This window comes from Enhydra lutris, unplaced genomic scaffold (genome assembly GCF_002288905.1).
Source record: "Enhydra lutris kenyoni isolate GAN:26980312 unplaced genomic scaffold, ASM228890v2 scaffoldscaffold29, whole genome shotgun sequence".
In the NCBI taxonomy this organism is placed as follows: domain Eukaryota; kingdom Metazoa; phylum Chordata; class Mammalia; order Carnivora; family Mustelidae; genus Enhydra; species Enhydra lutris.
Window position 1 is genome coordinate 6,055,331 of NW_019154113.1, and position 13,813 is coordinate 6,069,143.

Genomic DNA, 13,813 nt, shown 5'->3' on the forward strand with positions numbered 1-13,813 from the left:
CTGTGGATAAGTCGGCTGCCAGTCTAATATTTCTACCATTGTAAGTTACAGACTTCTTTTCCCGGGCTGCTTTCAGGATCTTCTCTTTGTCACTAAGACTTGTAAATTTTACTATTCGGTGATGGGGTGTGGACCTATTCTTATTGATTTTTGAGGGGGGTTCTCTGAACCTCCTGGATTTTGATGCTCGTTCCCTTTGCCATATTGGGGAAATTCTCTCCAATAATTCTCTCCAATATACCTTCTGCTCCCCTCTCTGTTTCCTCTTCTTCTGGAATCCCAATTATTCTAATGTTGTTTCGTCTTATGGTGTCACTTATCTCTCGAATTCTCCCCTCGTGGTCCAGTAGCTGTTTGTCCCTCTTTTGCTCAGCTTCTTTATTCTCTGTCATTTGGTCTTCTATATCGCTAATTCTTTCTTCTGCCTCATTTATCCTAGCAGTGAGAGCCTCCATTTTTGATTGCACCTCATTAATAGCTTTTTTGATTTCAACTTGGTTAGATTTTAGTTCTTTTATTTCTCCAGAAAGGGCTTTTATATCTCCCGAGAGGGTTTCTCTAATATCTTCCATGCCTTTTTCGAGCCCGGCTAGAACCTTGAGAATCGTCATTCTGAACTCTAGATCTGACATATTACCAATGTCTGTATTGATTAGGTCCCTAGCCTTTGGTACTGCCTCTTGTTCTTTTTTTTGTGGTGAATTTTTCCGCCTTGTCATTTTGTCCAGATAAGAGTATATGAAGGAGCAAGTAAAATACTAAAAGGGTGGCAACAACCCCAGGAAAATATGCTTTAGCCAAATCAGAAGGATCTCAAATCGTGAGGGGGGAGAAAGGGGATAAAAAGAGGTTCAGAAAGAAAAAAAAAAGAAAGAAACAATTAAAAAAAGAAAACCAATAAAGAAAAAAATATAAAAAGGAAAAAAAATATATATATATTAGATAAAATACTTAAAAAACGTTAAAAAAGAAAAGGGTAAAAGTTAAAAAAAATTAGCAGAAGAAGAGAAAAAACAATTGAAAAAGAAAAAAAAATTAAATTAACTGCAAGGCTAAAGAATCATGGGGAGAAAGCCATGAGTTCCGTGCTTTGCTTTCTCCTCCTTTGGAATTCCGCCGCTCTCCTTGGTATTGAACCTGCACTCCTTGGTATGTGAACTTGGTCCTGGCTGGGCTTCTTGTTGATCTTCTGGGGGAGGGGCCTGTTGTAGTGATTTTCAAGTGTCTTTGCCCCGGGCGGAGTTGCACCGCCCTTACCCAGGCCGGGCTGAGTAATCCGCTCGGGTTTGCTTTCGGGAGCTTTTGTTCCCTGAGCGCTTTCCGTAGAGTTCCGGAGGGCGGGAATGAAGATGGCGACCTCTCAGTCTCCGGCCCGGAGGAGCCGAGAGCCCGGGGCCCCACTCCTCAGTGTGCCCTCAGAGAACAGCGCCTAATTACTCCCGTCACCCTGGCCTCTGGCCGCGCTCCGAGCTGACCGAGCCTGCGACCGGTTCAAGGTAACCCCGAGCTTAGAGCTCACTCCTCGGCTCTGTCTCTGTAGCCGGCTTCCCCGTTCTAATACCTGTAAGCTCTGCGACACTCAGACACCCCTGATCCTTCTGTGACCCTGCGGGACCTGAGGCCACACTGACCCTGCGTGGGCTTCACCCCGGTTAAGCCTCTGGAGCGATGTCCCTCAGCGGAACAGACTTTTAAAAGTCCTGATTTTGTGCTCCGTTGCTCCACCGCTTGCCGGGAGCCGGCCCCTCCCCCCGCGGTCTATCTTCCCGTCGCTTTGGATTCACTTCTCCGCCAGTCCTACCTTTCAGAAAGTGGTTGATTTTCTGTTTCTAGGGTTGCTGTTCTTCTCTTCGATCTCCCGTTGGATTTGTAGGCGTTTGCAATCTTTAGATAAGCTATCTAGCTGATCTCCTGCTACCCAAAGTAGTCTCAGCCTGCTACTTCTCCGCCATCTTGACTCCCCCCAAATTCGGTTTCTTTAATAAATATAGTGCTATTCAGGTATCTGTTTTTTCTTGAGTGAGCTTTAGTATTTTGTATCTTTAAAAGAATTTGTCCATTCATCTAAGTTGTCAGATGTATTGGCATAAAATTTTCATAACACTCCTGTATTAAACATACAATAATTATAGAATCTATAGTGATGACATCGCTCTCATTCATGATATTGGTGATTTGTGTCTTCTCTCCTTCTTTTCTGATTAGTCCGGGTAGACATTTAATCGATGTGATTGGTCTCAAAGAACCAAATTTTGGTTTCATTGCTTTTTCTCTCTTGTTTTTTCTATGTTTATTTCATGGATTTGTGAGGTGAGCTTTATTATTTACTTTATGCCTTTCTTCTGTTTACTTTGAACTTACTTTGCTCTTTTTTTCTAGTTGCCGAAGGTAAAAGCTAAGGTCATGAACTCGAGAACTTTCTACTTATATATGCCTTTAATGTCAAAAATCCTCCATAAGGACTGCTTTAGTGGCATTCCCAAATTCTTATGTGTTGTGTTTGTATTCATTCAGTTAAAACTACTTTCAAATTTCTTTTTTGATTTCTTCTTTAAACCATTGTTGGATTTTTTTTTTTTTTAAGAAGCGTGTTGTTTAGTTTCCAAATACTTGAGCATTTTCCAGGTATCTTTCTGTTATTGACTTAAAGTTTAATCCCATTGTAGTCATACAATATATTTTGTATGTCTTAAATCCTCATAAATTTACTGAAACTTGTTTTATGACCCAGAATAGAACCTTAGTTAATGTCTATGTGCACTTGAAAAGAGTGTTGTTCTACTCTCCTTGAGTAGAGTGTTCTAGTAAATGTCAAATCAAGTTGGTTTATGATGTAGTTCATGTCTTATGTATCCTTAACTGACTTTCTGCCTATTTAGTGTATCAATTATTAAGAGCAAGGTATTTAAATCTCAGACTCTAATTGAGGATTTGTCTGTTTCTCCTTGCAAGTCCATAAGTTTGGGGTGTCCTATTTCAAAACTGTTATTAAGTGTATAAACACTTAGAATGATTATGTCTTCATGACTGATTGACCTTTTATATCTATAAAATGACCTTTTTTTCTGATAATATTCTTGGCTGTACAATTTACTTTAATATTAATAGAGACAATCCAACTTTGTTTTTGACTAATTTTAGTATATAATTTTCCATCACTTAACCTTTAATCTAATTGTCTTTCTCTATTTGAAATGAATTTCTTATAGGCAACATACAGTTGGGTTTTACATTTTTATCCAGTCTCTCGATGTCTATCTCCTAAGTGGGGTGTTTAGACCATTTACATTTAATGTGATTGCTGATACAGTTAGAGTTAAGTCTGTCATCTTGCTATTTATTTTCTATTTGTCCCATATGTTCTTTTTTCTCTTTCCCTACTTTTTTCTAGTTTCTACTGGGTTGTTTTTATGAGTCCTTTTATCTCCTTTGCTGGCTTATTACCTAAAATTCTTTATTTGGTTATTTTAATGGTTACTTGGGGTTTATACTATACATCTTTGACTAGGTCTACCTTCAATTAATATTATACCACTCCACATAGAGTGTAAGAATTTGACAATTCCATTCCTTCCTTCCTAGCCTTTATGCTACTGTTATACATTTCACTTATACATATGTTACAAGTCCCACAGTACATTATTTTTTGTTAAAAAAAAAAGAAGTTGATTATCTTTTAAAGACATTTAAGTAATATGAAAAGAGTCTTACATATTTGCCCATGTAAGTATCATTCCCATTGTCTTCATTCCTTTGTGTAGACCTAGATTTCCATTTGCTACCATGTTCCTTCTTTCTGAAAGTCTTCCTTTAATAATTCTTGGAGAACATTGGAGTGCAAATCTGCTGATGATTAATTCTTTCAGTTTTTGGTTTTGAAAGATATCTTTTCACTGGTGCAGAATTTTAGCTTGACAACTTTTTTTCTTTCCATACTGTAAGTATGTTGTTTTGCTCCCTTCTCATGTGCTTTTTTTCCCCCAAGAAATCTGCTGTCATCTATATATTTATTTTTTCTTACTAATATGTTTTCCTCCTATGTTTAAGATTTTTCTCTCTACGTTGGTTTTAAGGAATTTGGTTATGCTGTGTTTTGGTGTAGTTTTCTCTGTTTCTTGTGTGTAATGCTCATTGAACTTCTTGGATCTCCAGATTTTTGCTTTTCCTAAAGTCTGGAAAATTTGGAGCTGTTATTTCTTCAAATATTTTTTCTGTCCCTGCTACAGTCTGCTTTCCTATAGAGACTCAAATTATATATATTAGGCAATTTGAAGTTGTTTTATAGCTTATGATTTTTTAGATCGTTTTTATTGCTAAATCTATAAGTTCAGTCATCTTTTCTTCTGTAATATCTAATCTGTCATTAATCCCATCTAGTCTATTTTCCATCTCACATGTAATTTTCATATCTAGAAGTTGAATTTCAGCCTTTTAAAATATTTTCTGTGTCTCCACTTAACTGTTTAAGCATATGGAATACAATTATAATAACTACTTTAATACTTTTCTACTTTTCTACTAATTTAACATCTGTGTCAATTCTGGGTTTTGAGTGATTCATTATTGTTCTCATTATGGCCCAGGTTTGCCTGTCCCTTTGCATGCCTAGTAATCTTTGATTAGATGTCAAATTTTGTGAATTTTACCTTGTTGCATGCTAGCTATTTGTATGTCCTATACATCCTTGAGTTTTGTCTTCTGGGGCAGTTAAGTTACTTAGAAATAGGCTGATCCTTCTAGGTCTTATTGTTATGCTTTGTTAGGTGAGTCTAAGCAGTGCTCAGTCTAGGGGTAGTAATTTCACACTACGGAAACAGAACCTTTCTGAGTGCTTTACCCAATGCATTATGAATTATGAGTTTTCCAGTCTGTTTGGTGGGAACAGGCATTGCCAGCCCTGTGTGAATGCCAGACACTGTTCCCTTCAATATTATTAGGATTCTTTTCCCAGACTCAAATATTTTTCTTATACACATGCCGATCAGTATTTTCTCTCCATGTTATAAGGATCCCTCTGCTAATCACAGGATCCTCTGTGCATCTCTAGCCTCTCCAGTAATCTATCCTATGAACTCTAGCTACCTATTCTCCCCAGGTCCTCAGCTCTAGTTTTCTCAACTCAGAGAATCTACGTGGTTACTTCTGTGTTTCTGCTCCTTGTATGTCCTAGAAACTTTCTCAAAGCAATAAGCTGGGGTAATCATGGGTCTCACTTTGTTTCTTTTTTCCGTGATCACATCTGATATCCTATCTCTTGAAAACCATTGTTCCATAACGTCTTTGTCTGTTTGTGTGTGTGTGTGTGTGTGTGTGTGTGTGTTGGTTGGTTGGCTATTTCAGGCAAGAGAATAAATCTTGTCCCTATTGCCCCATCTTGACTAGAAATAAAAGTTATTAAATAATAATAACTTATTATTAATAAGTTATTCCTTATTAAAGTCATTGTTTCACTGCTTCAAAGTCAGTTGGGGTTCAGGGGATATAATCTGGGTTCTTTGAGAGTTGTTTGGGCTTGCTTGATTTCTCCTGTATATACATATATAAAATACATGTATAAATATGTATATTTTAATGAACAAGGAATGTTTGATTTAGTTAAAATTGGAAATCAGCCTGATAGTTTTAAAAGAAGTTAGTACTACTTGTCAGGATATTTTTGGATGGAGTGCTACTAATTTCAAAGAACTCATGGGTAGAGTGTTGGAATTTTCCTAGATTTAGCATCAGTTTCGAAAAATGTATATTTGTCTAAGTAAATATGGAAATTACCATTTAACACCTTTATTTTCTTATTTAGAGGACAATGTATATAAAAATATGCAAGAATCAAAGGAAACCCCTATATCCAGTCACCTAGATGAAATTGTTGCTGCTGTCAGCATAACGCCTAGAAAGAAGATCCAAAACAAGCTGCCTCAGACAGCGCTATTCCAACCTCCTCGAGAGAAACTCCACCATTGTGAAGAGAAAGCGAAGTCCTATTCTAGCAGTCGCGAAGTAAGGACCCTTCCTTTTCTATGCATGCACTCCGGTAACTGATGAGAGTTTAGGTTACATTTCTAGTCTCAGGAGTTTGGTACAAGAGAGTACATGGAGTAACGAGCGGGTGTAGCCCTCCAGGCTCCGGGCACAGCGCTTGGCACAGTCAGCATTATACTTGCTGAATGAATGACAAATGAACAAACAGGTTTACCCTGACCTTCAGCGAGAGTATACTAGACCAACTGGTTGTAGGTTTGACCTCCTGGAGTCTTTTTCCACCGCTGCGTACATAGTTCCTGAGCTCCCCCTAGTGTCGGGTCTAGGCACTGCAACAGAACACAAAGGTGGAACTTCTACAGCGCTTAACAATTCTTACATTCTTGATCATGTTTTCCACATACATCGTTCCCATTCTGTCCTCAGAGTTTTGCTCATTCACTCGCTCATTCAATATGCGTTCCTCTACCACCACTTACGTGGCAGGTCGTGTGTGGGGTTGAGTGTGTGGCTCTTGATTTTGGCTCCAGGTCCTGGGATGGAGCCCCGAGCTTCTGGCTCCTTGCTCAGCGAGGACTGGGCTGGAGAGTCTCTCTCTCCCACTGCCCCTCCCCACTCTACATCTTTAAAAAATAACAACCCCAGCAAGGAATTTTAAGAGTCTGAACTACAACAGAGGCAGCTGCGATGCTGAGATATGACAGGAATTTGGAAATGTGAATCACGGAGGCGATGAAGGGGTTGTCGAGGCCAGAACCAATCATTGGGGGAGGGGGTGTATCCAGTTCATGACCTAGCTCTGAGCCTGCATGGTGGTGGGAGGCTTGCCAGTGCGTTTGCCTAATTGTGATGACTACAGGATGAAGAGCAGGATTATGGAGAGGAGACGTGAATTTGGTTTTGAACATGGACTTCATCATTATCCAACCCATATTTGTTCAGTATCCACTATGTGCCAGGCTTTGTGTGAAGTACACAGTAGGCTGGCAGCCTTTCTCCACTCCCCCCCCCCCCCCCCCAGATCTGTGAGAGAATTAAGCCTTAATTCTTAAGACTTAATTAAGAAGCCTTAATTAGGGGCGCCTGGGTGGCTCAGTGGGTTAAAGCCTCTGTCTTTGGCTTAGGTCATGATCCCAGAATTGTGGGATCGAGCCCCACATCCGGCTCTCTGCTCAGCGGGGAGTCTGCTTCCCCCCACCCCTGCCTGCTTCTCTGCCTACTTGTGATCTCTGTCAAATAAATAAATAAAATCTTAAAAAAGAAAAAAAGAAGCCTTAATTAAGCAGTTGCAGTCAGCACTGTAAATACACGAACAGAAGTTGTGACATTAAGGAAAGAGGAGGGGCCTGTCTGTGAGGAGGGAACATATGAGCTGAGACCTTAGGAAGGGAAGGAGCCAGCATGGAGGAGTTAAGGGAGAAGAGTTCCAGGGAGAGGGAACAGCACATGCAAAGTCTCTGAGGTGGGCATGAGTGTGAGGTGTTTGCAGTGAAAGAGGGGACTGGGTCTGATGTGAAACAGGTGTAGAGAAGAGAGTTTTCACTCTCTCTATTGCAGGTCCTTGCAGGTCTCTGGCCGAGTGTCCTGGGAAGCCTTAAAAGTGTTTGCAGGAAAGTATTATCATGATGTAATTGGCTTTTAAAAATATCCATTTTTTTCTACTTTTTAAAAATATTTTCAGATTTACAGGAAAGTCCCCAAGATTCACCAGTTAACATTTGCTTTCTCTGTGTGCATGTCACTATTTTTCTGTCTGAGAGTAAATTACAGATATTACTGTCTTTTACCCCCTGAATACGTTAGAGGATACTCTCCAGGTAACCGCCGTCCAACGATTAAAATTAGGAAACTAATATTGGTATGATATTTTCATGTAATCTACAAACCTTACCCATATTTCTTGAAGTATCTCAGTCATGTCTTTGGCAGGAAAAAAATAAATCAGACAGATCCATGCTCTGCTCCATAAATTCATGTGGGATACAGTTGTCAAGTCTTCTTAGCCTTTGTTGATCTACTAAAATGGTTGTCTTTAATGATCTTGATATTTTTGGAAAAAGTAGTGCATTCGTCTGCTCTGGCTAGACTGGGCGACTTAACAGACATTTATTTCTCACAGTTTGGGAGACTAGAAGTTCAAGATCAGGGTGCCGGCAGGGTTGGTGTCTGGTGGGAGCTCTGCCCTTGGGTTGTAGATGGCTGCTTTCTTGCCGTGTGCTCACGTGGCCTCTCTGCGGGGGGGGGGCAGGGGGGGCTGGGGGAAAATAAAGGGGAAGAGAAAGGTGTCTGTTCTTTTTTTTTTTTTTAAAGATTTTATTTATTTATTAGAGAGAGAGAGAGAGAGAGAGAGAGCATGAGCACAGGCAGACAGAGTGGTAGGCAGAGGCAGAGGGAGAAGCAAGCTCCCCGCTGAGCAAGGAGCCCGACGTGGGACTCGATTCCAGGACGCTGGGATCATGACCTGAGCCGAAGGCAGCCGCTTAACCAACTGAGCCACCCAGGCGTCCCGAGAAAGGTGTCTGTTCTTATAAGGACACTAATCCTGCTGGATCATGGCACCACATTTATGACCTCATTTAACCTTAATTACTTCCTTAGAGGCCCTATCTCCAAATGCCACCTTGGGGGCATATGTTGAACATGAATTTGGCCCGGGGCGGCGGGGGGGTGGGGGGGACACAAATATTCAGTCCCTAACAAGTGCACTCCAATTCTTTTATACAATATCTCTCAAATTGCTTTGGTCATGTGTTTCCTCGTGAATAGATGAAGGTTATTCATTTGTGGCCAGAGTCCCACAGACATGACCTAGGGGCCTTAGTGCATCATAGTGGGAGGCATAGTGTCCTCTTGTCTTCTTACTCTGACACTAACTTTGATCACTTGGCTAGATGCTGTCTGGCAAGTGGCTTCTCTATGGAATTATTATTCTTCCCTTTGTAATGAGTCAGTGTCTTGTGGGAAGATTCATCAAAACCCTGTATCTATCCCATTCCTCATTAAAACTTCACTCCCTAGTTTTAGCTTCCATTAATGAGTCTTGCCTGAATCAGTTATTACTATGATGTTTGTCAAATGGCAATTCCCTGACTTAAGCATTCTTTCTGCATTTATGTGTTGGCGTTATTGTAAGGAAGAGGTTTTCCTCCTTTGCACTTTGTTATTCCCTCATTTATATCATTTATGGGCTCAGGAAATTGTGCTTCGAAAATGTTGCAATTCATTATCGTCTCCAAAACTTAAATTGTCCCGTATTTGCCAGTATTGGCCCCTTCATGCTGGCTCCCTCCATGTCCTTGGTACATCCCCATTAATCTTTCCTAATTTTTCAGATTCATCTGGCACTTTACTTGCTCCAACTGTGGATTCACAGTTGTGGATTCTTAGCAAAGAATAGTGCTTAGACACCAACATCTGGGTATTAAATACCCATTTTTAAATATATATGTGACCAGACCTACTGATCATCAGAGCTGCATATTTTAATGTTAAGAAGTTTAAGAAATTGTAGGTATCTCAAGGACAGTGTTGTCTAAAGAGCTCTGGACTTGGGTTCAGGGAGCTTGCTGGTGAGTTCTGACTCTACCGTTTGGTGGTACATCCTCTCACCTCTCTGCATTGACATTTCTTCTTTAAATTAAGGGCATCAGATTAGGTTATTTCCAAGGCTCATCCCAGTTATGAAACTGCCTGCCTACTTGTACTTCTCTCCTCTCTACCTCCTCCCCATGCCTGTTGGGTGCAGCCACTGGCACTGGCAGAATAAAGATCAAAAAGCCAAAGGGACATTTGCACTTTGCGTTCTAGCAAGTAAGAAGGTGGAGGGAGGACAGGCTGCTCTTTTGTACCCCTGTCCCAGTTGCAGGTAATGAGGACCAAGGCTATGATGGGAGCAGGGGGCGGGGGTTAACTTTCAATCTATGTAGCCCCCTTCTTAGCAATCTGCAGTTGGGATAGACTCATTATCAGATCAGGTCCTCTCTCTTTCTGGTAGACTATCTGTCTAGACTCCCCACAGTTTTCATCATTTCTTTCTTTTTCATACACTACTCATTTGCTGTCTCTCCATGGAAGCCATTCCCTTAACTCTCAGCATTAGTTGGGCTCTACCTGCCGAGAGAACCCATTGCCAAGATAACTCACTCCTCTGGTTGGCTAATTGGCATCTGCTGTTGGTGCCTTTCTACCTGCGCCTCTCCGTGGGACCACTTAGGCTTCCTCGTGGCATAGTGGTTAGGTTATTATGCCATAACCAAATACCTCAGACTGGGTGGCTTCACCAACAGAAGTTTATTTCCTCAGAGTTCCAGAGGCTGCAAGTCCAAAATCAAAGTGTTGGCAAGGTTGATGTCATTTGGAGGCTTAGCTTGCAGAGGGTGTCCTCTCGCTGTCCCCACTTCTTTCTTTGTGTGTGCCCCACCCTGGTGTCTCTTCCTCTTCTTATAAGGTCATCAGTCCTATTGAATTAGGGCTCTACCTTAACTGCCTCATTTCACCTTCCATCTTTAAAGAACTTCTCTTCACATACCATCACATTCTGATGTACTTGGGGCTCCAACATTTGGGGGCAGCGCATAATTCAGCCCATAACAAGTTCCAAATAGAAACAGAAAGAGGAAGCCTCTAGTTCCTTAAGACCTGGGCCCCCAAACCTGGCACCACATCATTTCCTCCATATTCCATCAGCCCATCGTAAAGCCCAGATTCAAAGGGAAGGAGACATAGACCTTCGCCGCTGGATGGAAAGAGTCAGAGAACTCTGGAGTGATCTTTTAAAACTACCAGCCTTGCTGGGAGTGTATTGCTACTCTGAGCTGACCTGGACCCAGAGAGGTCAGCTCCCTGTTCTTTGTCCCGCCACCGAGTATAAATGGACTTCTCACTCCTTTAATGAAATCTGTTCGTCAGTCCTGCCAACCTCATTGCCATGCTGTTGTCGTAGGCTGCTAAGAAAGGTATTTGAGTTGAGAACCAGTGAGCGTTACTTGAAAACCCACTACCGACTTGTCTACTGGTACCTGAGCTGCAGCTGCTGTTCACAGCTGGGGAGCTAGAAACCCTAGGGAATGGTGATAAGTCTGCCCTGGTTTTTCCATGTCTTCTTGATTTATCGTATTTTTCATAATGTACTACAAGCTTAAATGTTTTAGAAATTGAAATATACCGTAACTTCTACTTCTTTCTGCCATTTATTGTCTCTTTTACCCCACTCGATGAACAGCCCCCCCTCCCCAAAGACATCTTTGCCTGTTTTGTTCTCTGATGGACCCCAAGTTCTTACAACCATGTCCAGCACTCAGGAGGCACTCGGGAAATACACACGGAATTGAAGTGCAGGTTGACTCCGTGTTTTCGGTTGTCTGACTGCTAAAACCCATTTTCTCTCCATTGCAGTATAAACAGGCAGTCCGCGAGCTGGTGCGCTGTGTCGCACTGACGAGAATTTGCTATGGCAACTCCCATTGGAAACTGGCAGAGGCACACGTCAATCTGGCTCAGGGCTACCTCCAGCTGAAAGGTGAGTTCCTCGCAGACCCGGGAGGATCACTCCTTGGGTTTCTGCTCTTCCATGCAAATGTGACTCACAATTGCCTGGAAGGATTCGTTAGGCTTTCTTGAATTGTCTGCTGTCCACACATTGAAGAGCCCTCTCCTTTCAGAAAGAGTCAGTGAGATTTTTTTTTTTTAAGATTTTATTTATTTGACAGACAGAGATCACAAGTAGGCAGAGAGGCAGGCAGAGAGAGAGAGGAAGGGAAACAGGCTCCCCGCCAAGCAGAGAGCCCGATGCGGGGCTCGATCCCAGGACCCTGAGATCATGACCTGAGCCAAAGGCAGAAGCCTAACCCACTGAGCCACCCAGGAGCCCCAGATTTTTTCTATGATCTATAAAAAGAGAAGAAAGATTTGAGCCCTTTGGATGACTTTGGAGGACTCTTTTTTAAACATTTAAATTCAATTAATTAACATATAATGTATTACTGGTTTCAGAGGCACAGGCCTGTGATTCATCAGTCTTCTCTAATACCTGGTGCTCATTATATCACCTGCCCTCCTTAATGGCCATCACCCAGTTACCCCATCCTTCCATCTTCTTCCTCCCCAGCAACCCTCAGTTTGTTTTCTATGATTTAAGAGTCTCTTATGGTTTGTCTCCCTCTCTGGTTTCATCTTGTTTTATTTTTTTGGAGGACCTTTTTTTATGATCTTAAAAGTAGGGTTCGTGGGAGAGAATCTGTTAGCTTGGAAGGCCCTGTAGAAGGGGCCCAGTGAAGTAGGGGCCTAAAATAAGATCCATCCACCTTTGTTTTGACGGAGAATCTCTTGCCTATACATGGCCCTTCTCCTCCCCCACAAAAAATACACAAACCAAGAGACTAAATCAAGCTGGCAGTGAATAAAAGGTAATGTATCAGCTCATACAGCTTGAAAAGCCAAGGCCAAAACTTGCTGTAGACTTAGCCGGATCCGGGAGTTCACACAGTGTCATCAATTCTGTGTCTTTCTCTTATCCCACCGCTCGGCTCTGTTTCTCTCTGTGTGGACTTCAGGCTTAGCCAGGCTCTGCCCACATGACAGCAGCAAGGCTTGCGAAGCTTTAAATTTCCCTCAGAAAAGGGAAATTAGAACCCCCAAACCCTGAGATTTGGGTGGAAAGATGTTCTTTTTGGGTGGAAAGAACATCTTTCCACCCAAATCTCAGGGTTTGGGGGTTCTAATTGGGCTGACTTGGATGGTATGTCAAGAGCGAGGAATAGTCTGATGGGCTAGATCTAGATCTGCCTTTTGGCTCCACTGGATCCTGGGGGACAGGCTGGCCTTGGTCAAATTGCATGAACGGAGTGTGCAGGGACCCAGGTGTCCCCAAAAGAAAACAGGAAGAGGGATGGAGGCAGAGAGGGCAAAAACAACAGGATAGCATGTCCTCTCCATTCTGACTGGGCGTCCTAGGACAAGGTGTAAAGAGTACGTCTCCACACTCCTTTCTTCAACTGAAAAGCAGTGATAATGATGATGGTGGCACTTTAACTTGCCACGATTGACCAGTGAATACATAAAATAACAAGAAATGGAAAACACTGCAATGCTCAGCACAGAATTACCACCCAATACATTTGGCTAAATCTGATTATCGACTGGTCCCACCTATTAGATCAAAGATTGTTGGAGCCAGAGCGGACCCTGGAGATCATCTAGTTCAAACCCTAACCCCTGGGAGGCCTGGGTGGCTCAGTTGGTTAAGCTGCTGCCTTTGACTCAGGTCATGATCCCAGGGTCCTGGGATCGAGTCCCACATTGGGCTCCTTGCTCAATAAGGAGCCTGCTTCTCTCTCTGCTTGTGCTCTCTGCCTGCTTGTGCTCTCTCTCTCTCTCTCTCTCTCTCTGACAAATAAATAAATAAATAAAAATATTTAAAAAGAAAAAAAAAAAGAAAACAAACCCTAACCCCTTCCTATAATTTTAGACTCAAAGGGAACAGGGGAGCTGAAATAGCTTACCACAGTTTACATTGTTAGTAAGTGGATGATCTAAGACTCAGACCTCAGATTTTGCACGCCAGTGCTAGTGGTCTGGCATCTGGGATTTCAAATGATGCTTTTCTTCCACAGCCCACTACCTTTTTACATGATAGTCTTTCTTTTTCAATTTAGAACGAAAGCAGCCTCTACTCTTCATGAAGGTCTTATTGAAAGCCGGGGCCATGCTAACCATCTCCCACACATGTTCTCATTCATTGTTCATCACAGTCCTATACGGGGCATAATCTTATCATCACTATTTATAGTTGTGGAAGCTGAGGCTTCAGAATAAGTGGTGGTTCAGGGAACTCATT

At 42.0% G+C, this 13,813-nt stretch overlaps 1 protein-coding gene across 1 annotated transcript in view; it reads left to right on the top strand.

Annotated features, from left to right (window-relative positions):
- LOC111152668 (tetratricopeptide repeat domain 23) overlaps positions 1 to 13,813 on the top strand; it is a 109,187-nt gene that overhangs the window by 19,436 nt on the left and 75,938 nt on the right. Inside the window, exons 2-3 of the mRNA XM_022511223.1 lie at positions 5,798 to 5,997; positions 11,374 to 11,497. Of these exons, the coding sequence (XP_022366931.1) occupies positions 5,798 to 5,997; positions 11,374 to 11,497 (324 nt within the window). The remainder of the gene's footprint in view (positions 1 to 5,797; positions 5,998 to 11,373; positions 11,498 to 13,813) is intronic.